The 14996-nt window shown below is 19.8% G+C and overlaps 5 protein-coding genes across 5 annotated transcripts; 4 read left to right on the forward strand and 1 right to left on the reverse strand.

The window, feature by feature from the left end:
• Positions 1–2600: 2600 nt before the first annotated feature.
• Positions 2601–4748, forward strand: SRAE_X000151500 (Acyltransferase 3 domain-containing protein; the record flags this gene model as incomplete). The annotated part of the gene is made up of 3 exons (XM_024649841.1): positions 2601–3023; positions 3079–4537; positions 4585–4748. 3 exons carry the CDS (start codon positions 2601–2603, stop codon positions 4746–4748), a joined length of 2046 nt encoding a protein of 681 aa, XP_024498981.1.
• A 1331-nt stretch (positions 4749–6079) lies between these two features.
• SRAE_X000151600 (Lipase EstA/Esterase EstB family-containing protein) lies at positions 6080–7046 on the forward strand (the record flags this gene model as incomplete). The annotated part of the gene is made up of 2 exons (XM_024649852.1): positions 6080–6862; positions 6924–7046. The coding sequence occupies 2 exons, from the start codon at positions 6080–6082 to the stop codon at positions 7044–7046; spliced, it is 906 nt and encodes a 301-aa protein (XP_024498982.1).
• Positions 7047–8424: 1378 nt separating this feature from the next.
• On the forward strand, positions 8425–9508 carry SRAE_X000151700 (Hypothetical protein; the record flags this gene model as incomplete). Its single annotated transcript, XM_024649863.1, has 5 exons — positions 8425–8510; positions 8560–8710; positions 8764–8835; positions 8880–9023; positions 9080–9508. The coding sequence occupies 5 exons, from the start codon at positions 8425–8427 to the stop codon at positions 9506–9508; spliced, it is 882 nt and encodes a 293-aa protein (XP_024498983.1).
• A 192-nt stretch (positions 9509–9700) lies between these two features.
• Positions 9701–10708, reverse strand: SRAE_X000151800 (Carboxylesterase, type B domain-containing protein; the record flags this gene model as incomplete). The annotated part of the gene is made up of 1 exon (XM_024649874.1): positions 9701–10708. One exon carries the CDS (start codon positions 10706–10708, stop codon positions 9701–9703), a length of 1008 nt encoding a protein of 335 aa, XP_024498984.1.
• Positions 10709–13707: 2999 nt separating this feature from the next.
• SRAE_X000151900 (Hypothetical protein) lies at positions 13708–14816 on the forward strand (the record flags this gene model as incomplete). Its single annotated transcript, XM_024649885.1, has 3 exons — positions 13708–13820; positions 13868–13932; positions 13987–14816. The coding sequence occupies 3 exons, from the start codon at positions 13708–13710 to the stop codon at positions 14814–14816; spliced, it is 1008 nt and encodes a 335-aa protein (XP_024498985.1).
• Between the last annotated feature and the right edge of the window lie 180 nt (positions 14817–14996).

Raw genomic sequence — 14996 nt, forward strand, 5'->3', positions numbered from 1 at the left:
AACAAATAATAAATTTTAATTTTTTTTTTCTATTAAAAAAAAAAAAATTATTATTATTGAGATAAACAAATTTTTTAAAATTATGTTAATGAATTTAAATATTCTCTTTTTTACACATCATTCTATTTAATTACGAAAATTTTGAAGTATATAATTATAAAATTTTTATTTATTATACTACACTCAATTGTATTATTTTTATTTTATTCTATTGCCATAATAATATAGCCACGATAAAATAAATAGGACATAAAAAGGTTGATCAGTTTTGTTACCATATTTAATGGATGAAAGAATAAATATTTCGTATTTTGTACCCATTTTATGATCATAATGCGACATGTCATCAAATATTTTTCTGGACAATTTATATATATATAGTAATATATATTATAAATGTTTATAATTTAACCTATAATAAAGTTTTTAACTTATATTTAACATTGAAAGATTAATTTGAAAATAGCCAAAGTTATTTTTAGTTAATTAATATATTTATTATCTAGTTATATAATCTATTTCAAGATTAACAAAATTTAAATGTAATAAATATTATAAAAATATTTTTTTTTGCCATATTTTGATAAATTAAATATATTTAAAGTATTATCATTCATATCTTATTGTTATGTAAATTAAAGTTACTAAATAATTATATATATGATACTGATGATATATCGTTAAAACAGGTTTTATAGGTAAAAAAAAAAACAATTATAAATAATTTTGATATAAGTCAATAATTTATGCTTATCTTTATGGTCAAACTTTCAAAAATATTTAATTAAAATTATTGTTATACTTTTTTTATTTTTTTTTATCATTTAATATGTTATTATTTTATAAATAACTTATATTATTAAGTAAAATTAATTTAGAAAAAAAACTATATTTTTTTTAATACATCTATATAAAAGTTACATGATTTTGATGTTTAATAAATAATAATATCTTTTTGTATCAAAATAAAAGTAATAGAAACAACAAATTTTGATAGTTTACATTGAAATTACATATTTTAAAATTTAATATTCATTTCAAATGATTTTATTTAAAAAGTCATCATTTTCACCTATTAATGTATATTTTGATTTATATATTCTTTAGCTTTAATATTAGAACATAAAATGATCCATTTTATAAAATTCATGAAATTTATTTATACCATGTTTACAAAGTGTTTAGTAAGTGATATATTTGTTTAAATTTATTATTTTATGTACATTAAAAATTAGTATATAAAATTATAAAAGTGAAATAATAGTAATAAATCACATAAAAACCAAACACTTTTTCAAAGATTTGGTTTTATTTTTTTTATATGAAACTAAACTAGTTAATTATGTTACTTTACCAAATTATGTTACTTAATAAATACAAAAAAATATATTTACCTTATAAATAAAAATACTAATGTAACAAAGTTACTTTTTTTTTTTATAATAATTTATTTAATAAAATTGTTGTTTATAGTTATTTTTAATCGCTTCATTTTATGACAATCTTTTTTTTTTTACAATATATAATTTCAACAACTTTTCATTACAAAAAAAAATATATATATATATTTATAATAAGTTTTTATATAATAATGCGTTTACTACTGGTAAATATTGTTTATATTATTATTGTTTTTACAAAATATATAAATTTTATATTTGTATTATAATAATATATTAATATATCCTTGTTAATATATTTAATAACCTTAAGTTATTCTTGACCTATATGTTTTGTAATCATTTTATTTTATAAATTTAATGTATAGTTATATTGGTTATAGGAATGTTACAACAAATTTAAACTAAATTAATTTTATATTATTTATTGCTCAAAGTTTATTAATCTTTCACAATTTTTAAATAAAAAAAATTTTTTTTTTTTTTAATATAAAAGTATAATTAAATGGTGTGAACATTTAGAATATTAAGGTTTACCTACTTTTTGACCATTTTTTAGACAGTATTTAAAATATTTAAGTTTCCTTATTATTTTGTATAAAATTAAAATATAAATTTTAATACCAATAAATGTTTTATATTATTTTAAATTTATTTATTTTATTATTTAGCAAACGTTTTTTTTTATAAATAAAAAGTATTGTATTAAATATATAAATAACATTTTTTAAAATAATATTATTTTATTTAAAATATAATAATATTAAGTTTTATTTATTCATTATTATAGTGATACTTTTCTTTTTTTTTACAGTATTTAATGTAAAATATCTTATTTTAAATTATATATATTTGTTGCATTAATTAATCATCATCTTAATTTATAAAAAAAAAGTAGAAAAGTATTAATTATCATTAAACTTTTATGTATATTTTATTGTAGTCAAAAATTATGAAATTATTTTTTATATCCATCAATATTAAGTTAATTATTTCTATGATTCCTTATGTTAATCAAATTTCATTTGTACTTTTTCTTTTATTTGACCTTAACATTATTATAAATCACATTTTTAGATATTTTATTCATTTATAACTCTATTTAAACAAGTTTGAAAGTAAAAGAGTTAATAAAAAAAAATTTTTTTTACTAAATACTAATAATATTAATAATAAAATTAAGAACAACAACTTTTTTCAATGCGGGTTATACTATTTTCATTATTTCTATATTTTTTACCATTTGCCTATGGAAAAGTTGAATCATTCAAAGAAGATTATGTTTGGAAATTTTTAAAAAGTGTACCAAGACAATTTTTATCAAAAAAATGTGGTGAAAGTTTAGATAGAGTTGAAAGTTACTTGACAGATTATAATACATTACCAAATGAAAGAGAATTTTATTATAATTCATTTGGAATTGGTGTAACAAGTCAACATAATTCAAGAGATATGGATAGATGGATACATAAAGCATATGAATGTACAAAAGCAGCTGGTGAAACTGCATACTCTGCATCACAATATCCACTTAATTTTTGTTATTCACAAAATACTAATAATCCAACATCTGATACATATGCAATTTGTATTCCAAGTACATGTAATAAAGATACAAAATATGTAAGTTAAATAATTATTAATTTTAATATATGAATATATATATATATTTTTTAAGCTTTTAAATGAATTTCAAAAAGTTGCTGGTAAGGTAGAATATAAAAATGAAAGTACTGATTATCATACATGTATTCAATCAAGATATGATAAACAATGGTATGAACAATTTATTCCTGTTGCTGATTTTGCACTTGATCTTATGTTAATACTTCTTGTTGGTGTTGCTACTGTTTATCATGTTAAAAAAGGTACTAATGGAAAAAGTATGACATCAAAACTTCTTCTTTGTTTTTCTGCTAAAAGAAATATACGAAGACTTATACAAATGCCAAAAGATCCACAATCAACAGTAACATGTATGTTTGGAATAAGATTTCTTTCAATGGTATGGACAGTTATTGGTCATAGTTTTATTTTTGTACAAGTATATATTGATAATGTTGATGATTTTAAAAAAGATCTTGTTAATAATTTTTGGAATCAATGGATTACAAATTTTACATTATCTGTTGATGTATTTTTTACACTTTCAGCAACATTAACAGCATATTCATGGTTTAAAAAATGGCAAAAAAATACAACAAGTGATGAACCATCATGGACATCATATGGTTATTGGTTACGTTTTTATCGTCATCGTGTAGTACGTTTATGGCCAGCATATCTTTATACATTATTTACTGTAACAACAAGAATTTCTGTAACACATTATCATGGTATGTGGCCACCAACTGATCCAGCTGTTCAATGTCCTAAACATTGGTGGAAAAATATGTTTTTTGTAAATTCATTATTTGATAATCGTTGTCTTCCATGGACATGGTATATTGGAACAGAATTTATTTTTTATTTACTTTGTCCTATTTTTCTTATAACATTACGTCAAATGCCTAAAATAGGAATATTTATTTCTGTCGCAACAATGTTAGCATCATGTATTGGTAATATGGTTGGAATGGTTTATTACAATTTTCCTCCAACACAATTTTTATGGAATCAACCAGCTATGTTTAATGATGATTATATAGCTCATCATTTAATTATATATAATAAACCATGGTATAGAATTTCACCATATATAGCTGGATTATTGCTTGGATATTATTTAGCATTAATACAACATAATAAAAAAGTAATAAATATTAAATATCAAATAATTGGATGGTTAATAGGATGTGGTCTTGGATTTTGGTCATTATATGGTCTTTATCCAAGTCTTCAAGGATGGGATTGGCCAATATATCATGTTTTTTATGGTGGATTTCATAGAATAGCATTTTCATTATTTATTTGTTGGCTTATATATGCATGTCACACAGGTATAGGTGGTATCATTAATAGAGCTTTAAGTCTTCCAATATTGCTTCCATTATCAAGTCTTTGTTATTCAGTATATCTATTTCATATGATACCTGTTGTTTTTACATATATGCTTGTTTCATTTCCAATTGTTTTTACAACAAAATGGTTTGTATTAAAACATTGTTTCTATCAATTATGTATTGCGTATTTCTTTGGTATGTTAAAATTATTAATATTATATAAATATATATTATATTTTTAGGTATGATTTGTACAATGGTAGCAGAATTACCAGCCTTAAATATTGAACGTGTTTTATTAACAAGAGAAAGAAAAGGAACATTAAAACCAATATCAACAAATGATAAAGATTGTGAAATGCAGTTAAAACCAAATTCAATAACTGTAGATTCGGTGAAAAATTAATTTGAATTAATATTGCTTCAATATACTATTTTGTTGAGAATGTATAATTTTTTTAAATATGGTAAATGTAACAAATGTATATTAAGTTAGTGATTCTTTTGTATTAATATTTTTGAATTTTTTTTTTTTATATCAAAAAAGCAACAATTGAAAAATTTGCCTTAATTTTGCAATATTTTAATATGAAAACATAATAATATACCTTAACGCAATTAATACATTTATTACTTTAAATATAACTCTTTAGCATTTTTTTTTTGGAAAATAATTTTTTTAACATATCATATTAATGGAAAAAAAATTTCGTTGTATCCTGTTATTTTAAATAAATATTTGTAATATTTTTGTACATGAGAAAAAAATTATTTTAATTGTTATTTATATGTTTTAATGTTTTATAATTTCATTGTTCAATAAATTAATTGTAATACTTTAATTAATATTCAAGTTTTTAAATAATTATAAAAACTAAGATTAATTAAAAAAAATTAAAAAATGTATTTATTAATAGAAAAATGTTAAATATTTAAATTTAATTTTTAACTTTTTAAAATGTACTTTGTAATTGAAACAAAAATTAAAGAATGCCATTGATATAATTAAGTTTAAAATTATAAAGTGAAATGAATGTTTTTTAATCATGTTATTGTAAAACAATAGAGAAGAAAAAAAGTTGTTTTATAATAATTAATATAATGATAAATAAGAAAGCAAATTTTTTTTTTAATTTTTAATAACAAATCTATTAATTAAAACGTAACAAAAACTAGTTTTTTTTTTAACTATTATGTACTTTTTTAAATTTTTTTTTGGTTAAAAAATTTTAATTTGCCATTTAAATAAATAAATGGTTTTCTACAAAATAAAAAAAAAAACTATTAAACATGTTATATAATTATAATAACTTTAATTTTTACAATTGAAAAAAAAAATGTTTTTATTTAATCTTAAGAAATCTAAAATTATTTACTTTTGTCATTTTACACGCTTAAAAATAAAACTAGACATCATTACTTTATTATTATAGATCATTATTTTCCGTAAAATTTAAAAATTTCCATGGTTTGGCCTAATTTTAATCGAGTAATTTTGTTATCCATAAGAATTTTCTGCGATTATAGTGCATTTAAAAGGTAAATTTAAAATTTAAAACTACTATTAATTTGGTAGATAAAAGAATATTTTTAATATTATAAAAATAGTCACTTTTAATTTCAATATTCTTTTTAATTTATTAATGTCATTTGATTTTCTTATAGATTAATAGTTTTATTTATTAATAAATTAAGATATATTTTTATTAATATTAAAATAAAATATACTATAAAAATATGAAAAACTTTTTATTAAATTTTATATTTTTATTATATTTTAATTTTTCATATTCTGCATTTACAACAGATTTTGGAAATTGGTTAAGCTTACATTTTGGTGAAAATATACGTCAAAATCTGGAACGTTTAGATTTAGGTGATAATGGTTCATTTGGTGGAAAAATAAATGGGACAGAAATTGCTAATAAGCAACCTGTTATTTTTGTACATGGTGTTTCTAGTACTGCTGGTGATAAAATGAAATTATCAGCAAATTTTTTTAAGAAACATAGTTATAATAATTATGAATTATATGGTACAACATATGCAAATGGTGCTCAAGGGAATCCATTACAATGGGCACAATATCATATGAGTTGTCATTATGTTAAATTAATTAGAGCATTAATTGTTGCTGTTAGATTATATACAGGAAGATCAGTTGATGTTGTATCATATTCACTTGGAGTTCCTATAAGTAGAAAAGCTATATTAGGTGGAAGATGTGTAGATACTGGAGAAGATTTAGGACATCCATTAACAAAATTTATTGATACATTTGTTGGTGTTGCTGGACCAAATCATGGAATAAGTCTTCAAATGGGTGTTCTTTCACTTCCTGGATGTGCATTAAGTGCAATACCTATTTGTAATCAACTTACAGGTTTATATTCTGGTAACTGCCCATATGAAAGTTCATTTCTTCAAGATATTAATAGTAATTATAAATATGAAGGAAAATATATTTATTCAATACATAGTAAAGCTGATCATGTTGTAGGCTACAAAGTATGCAATTATGTACGTTTCTTAAATTATAAAAAAAAATTAAGTTTTGTTATAAAATTTTTTTTATTTATAGATTACAACGCAAATACCAGGTCAAACAGGTGAAAAAGTTTATATAGATAAGAACCATGATGATGTATATTATCATTCGTATAATATACAATTAAGAATGGTACGTGATCATCTTATACCATAACGTTAATTAAACAGTATCTTGAAAATTATTTTAACATACCATTGTATAAAAATTGTTAGAACAAAAAAGTACAACTATTTTTTATTTTGTACTTATTTTAATTATTTTTTTATTTATATATATAATTACTAAAAAGAATAAAATTTAATATAATATCATGTCTATTTCTTTTATTTGATGAAAGAGTAACTAGATTTAGACATTTTTTAATTTGAAATATTTTTTTTTAACAAACAAAAACAATTAAAAGATAATTTATTGATATTTTTTTTTATTTTTTTTTTTGATTGCCTTTAAAATGTTGTTTTAAAATATAATGTTATTCTTTAAAAAAGTTACTCTTCATTTATTATAATATTTACAATTGTTATTTTGTTAAAAAAAAAAGTAGTTTTTTTTTTATTAATCAGAAATAAGATGAACTTTGATATATCTTTATATTATATAAATATATAATTTAAAAAAAAAAATTTATATTGTTACATTTCATTAGTTTAATATTATAGAAATATTTTGCTATCATACAAAATAATGTGTCATTTTTTTTTTATTAAAAAAAAAACGATTACAATTTATGTTATTTTTTTTTAATATTGTATAAATATTATGTTATATGTATAAAATTATTATTGTCTTCTTATTTTTGGATAGGTAATATAAAACTTTTTAAAAATTTTCCAAATCAGCAAAAATGTTTTTGGTATAGTTAAATCAAAACATGCTATCTTATCAGAGTTATACTTCGTATATCATAAAAATAATTATTAAAAAACAATTTTTGTCATTTTATTGCAAAAAACATAACAATGTTACTTTTTTATACTAATTATTTTTTCATTTAAAATAATTTAATTATTAATACATTATAATTAATAGTCTCTCTTAAACAGTTCTAGTAAAATTCAACGACATTAATCATTGATTTTTAATATAATATATTATATGCCGACATTGCTTTTTTACATTATACAATGACTTTATTATTATGATTACCTTTTTAATACCCCAAATCATTAAGATACAAAAGAACTGTTCACTTATATGACGTTGACAAAATATTCTACAAATCAATGTTCTATGTTGTTGTGTTGGCATTTAACTATGCTTATTATTATTATTATTGTAACATGTTTAACTAACTACAATAGTATACTTAATAATAATTATATTTTGGTAAAAAGTTTTAACCTATCTTTTAAACATATACATTATAATATATATATATATATATATATATATATATATGAATAGTTTAAATTATATGATTAATATTATCCATTATCACGTAGTTACTTTTTATAAAAATAAACTAAAAAATTTATTATATTCTTATAATTTTTCAATCTTTTCTTTTTATTCTGGTTTACCATTACAATAAATGTTCGTAGAACATTCATTTATATATAAATTATCACTTTATATTATTTTATCGTTTAATAAATTAATTTATTTATTTACTGTAATGTAAATTTGTTTATTTTATTTTAAAAATTATCCAGCTTACTAGTTATAGGTTGTATAAAAAAAAAACTACAAAATTTTCTATCCATCATAAAGAATTGTCGAACATTATGGTTACAGATGATTTTCTTATCACCGACCTAGATTTTTTAGAAAATAGATCTACTGTTGATTTACCTGAAATTGATACTGAATTTGAGCCTGTAAGTTATAAAAAAATATTAATTTTTATAAATATAAATTAAATAATTTTTAGGGTGCTTTATATGATGCAAAAAGATACTATTCATCTGATGAATTAGATAAATTAAGTTTATGTCTAAGTGAGGTAATTTTTAATATTAATTATTATTAAAAAATTAATTATTAAAGGCATCATCAGAACAAGAAACTAAAAAAAAAGCAACTTTATGTAGTGATATTATTCAAGCACAATTAGCATTATGGACACTAGTTTTTAGTATTTTTTATTCATATGCTTGGCAACAACATCGAAAAAAATTTTTAATGACAATTGTAAGTAATTAATAAATTTAAAAAAAAAAAATAATTATTATTAATTATGTTTAAAGATTTTTGTTGTTCCTACTGTTATCTTTGTTTGTTGTGGAATATCAATTCTTTTGACAAATATTATCATTCTAGGAAGAATGTTTACAAATACATTATCATTTGAAGATATTCTTAATAATAAAAGAACTTTTATGACAGAAGATAATAATAAAGATGTTAAAAGAAAACGTACATTATCAGTTGATTCATGGAATTCATCAATAAGTAATTATTCAATGGCAAATAATGAAATAGATTCTTTACCTACACCATCATGTATGAAGCATTCTTCATCATTGTTAAATAATTATATTAATGGTTATAATTTTACTGAAAATAATTCATCTTCCTATTATACTGGAAATGGTACAATTTCAAGGAAATTAAGTTATACAACAGCTCATTATACATGTGATGATGATTCTAATGAAAATATTGAAGAAAATTAAAATTTAATAATTCCCAAATATAGATGGTAATTGTGAAGTATGTTTAGTGAATTTATATAAATCATTACACGGGTATAAACAAAATATTTACCTTGAAGTAAATTTAACATAAAAAGTTATATATTTTATTTTTCTATTTTTAATATCTTGTTTAAATAATATTAATGTATTGTAAAAAAAAAAAATCTAATTTTATAATTCTATATGACCTTCAGTAATGTCTTTATGCCATTTTTGATAATCATCTTCTATATAAAAATTTGGGATTTCTTGATCAATGAATAAATCATTATGTATGTCTGCCATTGGAAACCTTTTACCAACCAGTTCTAATTTATTCATAAATGGAATTAAATTATTCCACAAGGTAACTCTTCTTTGATAAAAAGGAAAGTCCCACTCTACTTTACCATCTTCATGAAGTATTAAATAATAGTTTCTTTTTGTTGATCCTAATCGTGGAAATGTTGGATTTTCAGGATTACATGAATTTTCTGTTGGTGAACCTTTTTTAACAAAACGTATAATATATTCATTTAAACGTTTACAAAAAGTTTCTAAATATTCTGGAATGTTTGATTTTATACATACCTCAAAAGCATTATTTATTTCATACTCTAACAACCACACTTTATTTTTATTATCAACTGTTAATATATCATATGCTAATGTTTTTAATGGTGAACGAAAAACTTTATCATTTAAAATTTTTCTACTAACTTTCCATAAATAATATGTGTCTGATTTGTTTCCTTCTGCATATAAATATTCGTGCATAACTAATCTTCTAATTAAAGGAGCATTAACATTTTCATTATCATTGACTAGTTTATGTAAAAATATTTTAAAATCACGATAACTATAATTTTCATTAAATTCATCAATAGACATATACTCTGACATTATATTTTTACTTATTCCTAATATAATATTATATTTCTTTTTTAATATTGGTTTTTCTTTATTTTCATTATATGGTTTAAATGGAATTCCATCAACTTCATCAAATACCATACTATTTAATACATTTTTTATTTCCTCAATTGATTTAGTTTTCAAACAATCTATTGCTTGAGAATATGATGGAATGTGACAATCAATTTGTTTGAGTAACTTAGCTGAATAAATTCTAACATTATTTGAAGGGATTGATCTTTCAGAAAATTTGTTTCCATTCAACAATATAACTTTATTAAACATATCTTAAATAAAAAATGTCCTAATTTTATTAAGTAATTTATGTTTAATTATTATAATAGAAAAAAAAAAAAAGAAAAGAAGTTATTATAATAAAATTAACTATAACATTATTGAGATATAAATTTTTAAGTTAAAAAGTAATTAAACTATTTAATTTTATATTATAGTAATATTTACTATATATAAATAGGTTATATATTTATTTTTAATTTATTTTTACTAAAATATATTTTATTTTAATTAAAACATGAAATCATATTATTTTATTTTTTTTATTATATCTTTTATTATTACTCTATCTCTTGGTAATCTTCAAATAGATGGTAATGAGGTAATAAATAACACCCATATTATAATTTTAAGTTTTTAGCTTGTCCTTAATTTTAACTCCGAAATAAAATCTCGTCGTGTACGTGATGTTGAACATATTTTAGAAGAAAATATTCCACAAAATTAACACATCATTCTTATAAAAATATTATAAAAAAAAATGTTTATACATGAATGTTTGTGATTTAATGTTTTATAAATACTTTTATATATATATATATATTTTGTTTTTTTTTTTTGTTTTTTCTTATATATTTATATTTTTCTTTTAAAACTTACTTATTTCAACATCATCTCTTTCAATGGCCCAAGATAGTTGTGAAGCAGAATCTTCTTCCGCAATTAATGTTATATAACCAGTAATATTAAAATATGATTTATATTTATAAATCCATTTTAATGATAATACTATATCATGATGTCCATAGTCATTTGGATTATTTATATCTCCTGTATAAAAATATCCAAATAAACCTTCACGAAAATGTACAATTGCAATAGCTATGTCTTTAGATATATAATTTTGAACAAATGATAAATTATATGGTATATTTGTGTAATAAACCATTAATGGAAGTGGATTATTTGATATTTTATTTGTGGGAAGATAAAGATCCAAATTTAAACAATCTTCTGATGATTCATCATATTCAACAATTTTTCCTCTTTTAAAATGATAACATGGTGCACCTTTAATATTACCAATAAAATCACTGTTCACATCCGCAAATTGACTGTTCATAAATCTTTTTTCTTTTTCAGAATTTATAGCATACTTTATTCCTAAATATGCTTTGATACTTCCATTACTCAGGGATACTCCATTAATATAAAAATCATTGATTTTGATTTTTGTCTCATTACATCTTAGCACATTTATATATAATTGTATTAATATAGAAAATAATAAAATTTGTTTATACATTTAATATTAGAAGCTTGTAAATTTATAAATACTTTTTGGTCAATATATGCATAATAATTTTTATATATATACCTTAATCATTATATATTATAATATATTTTTTATCAATTTTTTGATAAGATAATTAAAAATTTTATTTACAAAATTTAATATTTATATTTCTGTTAATTACTTGATTACTCTTATCAATTTTTTTTGTATATAAATTTATTTGTATTTTTAAAGATTAAATGAGTTGTTGAGTTAAAATTAAACATCTCACATCAACATAATCTTTTTGTCATTTGTTAAACTTTTCTACATTAAACAAACTTATTTGTTGTATGAAAAATTATATTATTATATAAAAATTTTTTTTTTTTTAAGATAAGTATAATTTTACTTCAATTCATTTTTCATTAGAAAATAAAGATCTTTATTTTTTGTTATTATAAATATTTTGAAGTTTAAACATTTTTGATAAATATAATATTTTACCTATCTCATCAAACATAAATTTATATATATATTTCAATTGTATTTATTTATTAAAAAATTATTTTAATATTGTTAAAACTATTTTATTTTAATTCATGAAATATATTCATTCTTTATTACAACACAAAAATTTTAAACAATAAGACATATATTTAATAGTGACTCATTTTTGCCAAATTTCTTACTTATGATATGGTAAATCACAACCCCTCATTCTATATATCATTACATAGTACTATTCAATAAAATATTTTTACATTACTCCTATTCTTACATCGTTTTTCAATTAACTTTATATATAAATGTTTTATCTTGCATACATTTTGAATTGTATGAGGGCAATAGTAGTAAGGACATTTTACAATCTATTTTTGTTTTACTCTTATAGTAGGTGTTTTAATTCTTATATATATATATATAATACAATATTATTATATGTTGATAGAAATTAAAGAATGGCAATTGTTTAAATGAATCTAAAAAAAAAAAAAATTTTTTTTCTGAATAGAAATAGATAAAATACTTATATAATTTTATTACATTTAATTTATTTTAATTATTCTTTTTTTTCATAATTCATTTATAATCGTTTTTAAGAGCCAATTTCATTATTTATAGAATATAATTTCTTTAAACAATAAATAAAATTTAAATATAGGACATTATAATATTAATTTTATTATATAAATAAATTGGCTGTATCATGTTAAATTTAATATATATGTTAATAAGAAACATTGATGTAATATTTCTTTTTAATTTACCACGCAATTTTTTAAAATATTACCGATCATTTCTTAATTTATGTTATTGAAAGCAACCTCCCTGCATGTCCTGAGTTTGTGTTTAACAAATGTTTAGTTTTTCTCCTAGGCTTTTTATTTTATCATAGTAAATGGAATAATATGTGATGAACCATTCCCACTTCTTTGTTATTTCAAAATTTGGTGTCTGACCTCTAAATGTGCAGGACATTTCTATCAACATAGTATCATATGTTTCAATGATCACGAAATGATATGTGTTCATTACTTTATTATAATATGTATATCTTAAAATTTTATTTTAGGTAATAATAATTATTATTACATTTAATATAAATTATCATTATATATAAAAAAAAATCATACTTATATTATTAAAAAAATTAATTTTTATTTATATTTTTTTTATATTATTATGTATTATGAGTAATTACATTTTAATACGTCATAAAATATCTTATTTAAATTATAAAACTTTTTTTTTTTTTAGATATTATTTTGTAATGTTATTAGTTAATGAAGTGGTTGAACATAAGCTTAATCCACAACAAAAACATAATGAATTTGAAATACATTTTCCACATGATAATGAGACAAAAGCTTTATCAATAACAAGGTAATTATTAAAATAATCACAATTAAAATATTTAATTTTTTTTTTAGATATTATGAATATCTTTATGGAATGTTAGCATTAAGTACTAAAAATAATGAAGAAGAATTACTTGGTAATTATTTTAAATTCTTAAATCTTGTAATAACAAATATTTACGATAAACCAGAGGATGAAAAAGAAAGAAATGAAGTTTTACATAGAACTGCTAAACAAATCCTTTTACTATTAAGATTTTATAGATTAGCTAATATAAATATTCAAAGAAATAATGAATATGATGAGTATGCTATTGATATTGGAACAAGAGTTGCTTATCATAAAATAAGATTTAGTGAACTTGCTAATTCAATGGTACAAGAAAAGTACAATTTTATCCCGAGATTTTTTACATTAACAAATAAAAATTTAAGAGGTGAATTCATGTCTCAAAATAGAATTATCGCATTATGCTCTATTTGTAATAATTATGACCTGAATTCATTTAACGTTAGTTTCAATGTCTCAATGATTCCAAATTTTGTAAAATATTCTGAAAGTCTCAATACATCACAACATGTTTATGGGTTACTTTTAGGAAAACAAAAAGAAATTGGTACAGTTGAGTTATGTCGTATATTATCATTTGGAGAAAATCAAGATCTTTTTGATCCAAAAAATTTAAAAATAGTTGTAAACAATATTGCTGCAAGAGGATATTTTATTTATGGAATTATTTGTTACAATCAATCATCTGCATCTCTTTTAAAAATGCCAGAAATAAAATATCGTGAATATGTTAATTGTGGAGCATTTGTAATTAACTATTTTAAACATGTTGGAGTGTCTTTAATTTACCATTTTCCAAGAGTTGATGAAGAAATATGGAAACCAATAATTCCAAATCAACCATTATTAGAATATGTTGTTACTCATTTTACTTCTTGTTCACATATTGATATAAATCATGTTGTTGAAAGTAAAATTACTGAACATGATAGATATATTATTGATATTTAAAAAATTCGTGGTCGGATGTATCGCTTACCATTTTTGGATACTGATCTCGAAATTTGGTTTTAAATTTTTATCCTTTTTTTTTCTCTATTAATTCATTTAAAAAATATATTATCATATCCTTACAAGTATAATTTTACTTCTGGATATGTTAATGAATTATAATCTAATTTTTAAATTATC

Source organism: Strongyloides ratti, scaffold srae_chrx_scaffold0000002 (assembly GCF_001040885.1).
Source record: "Strongyloides ratti genome assembly S_ratti_ED321, scaffold srae_chrx_scaffold0000002".
Lineage (NCBI taxonomy): Eukaryota > Metazoa > Nematoda > Chromadorea > Rhabditida > Strongyloididae > Strongyloides > Strongyloides ratti.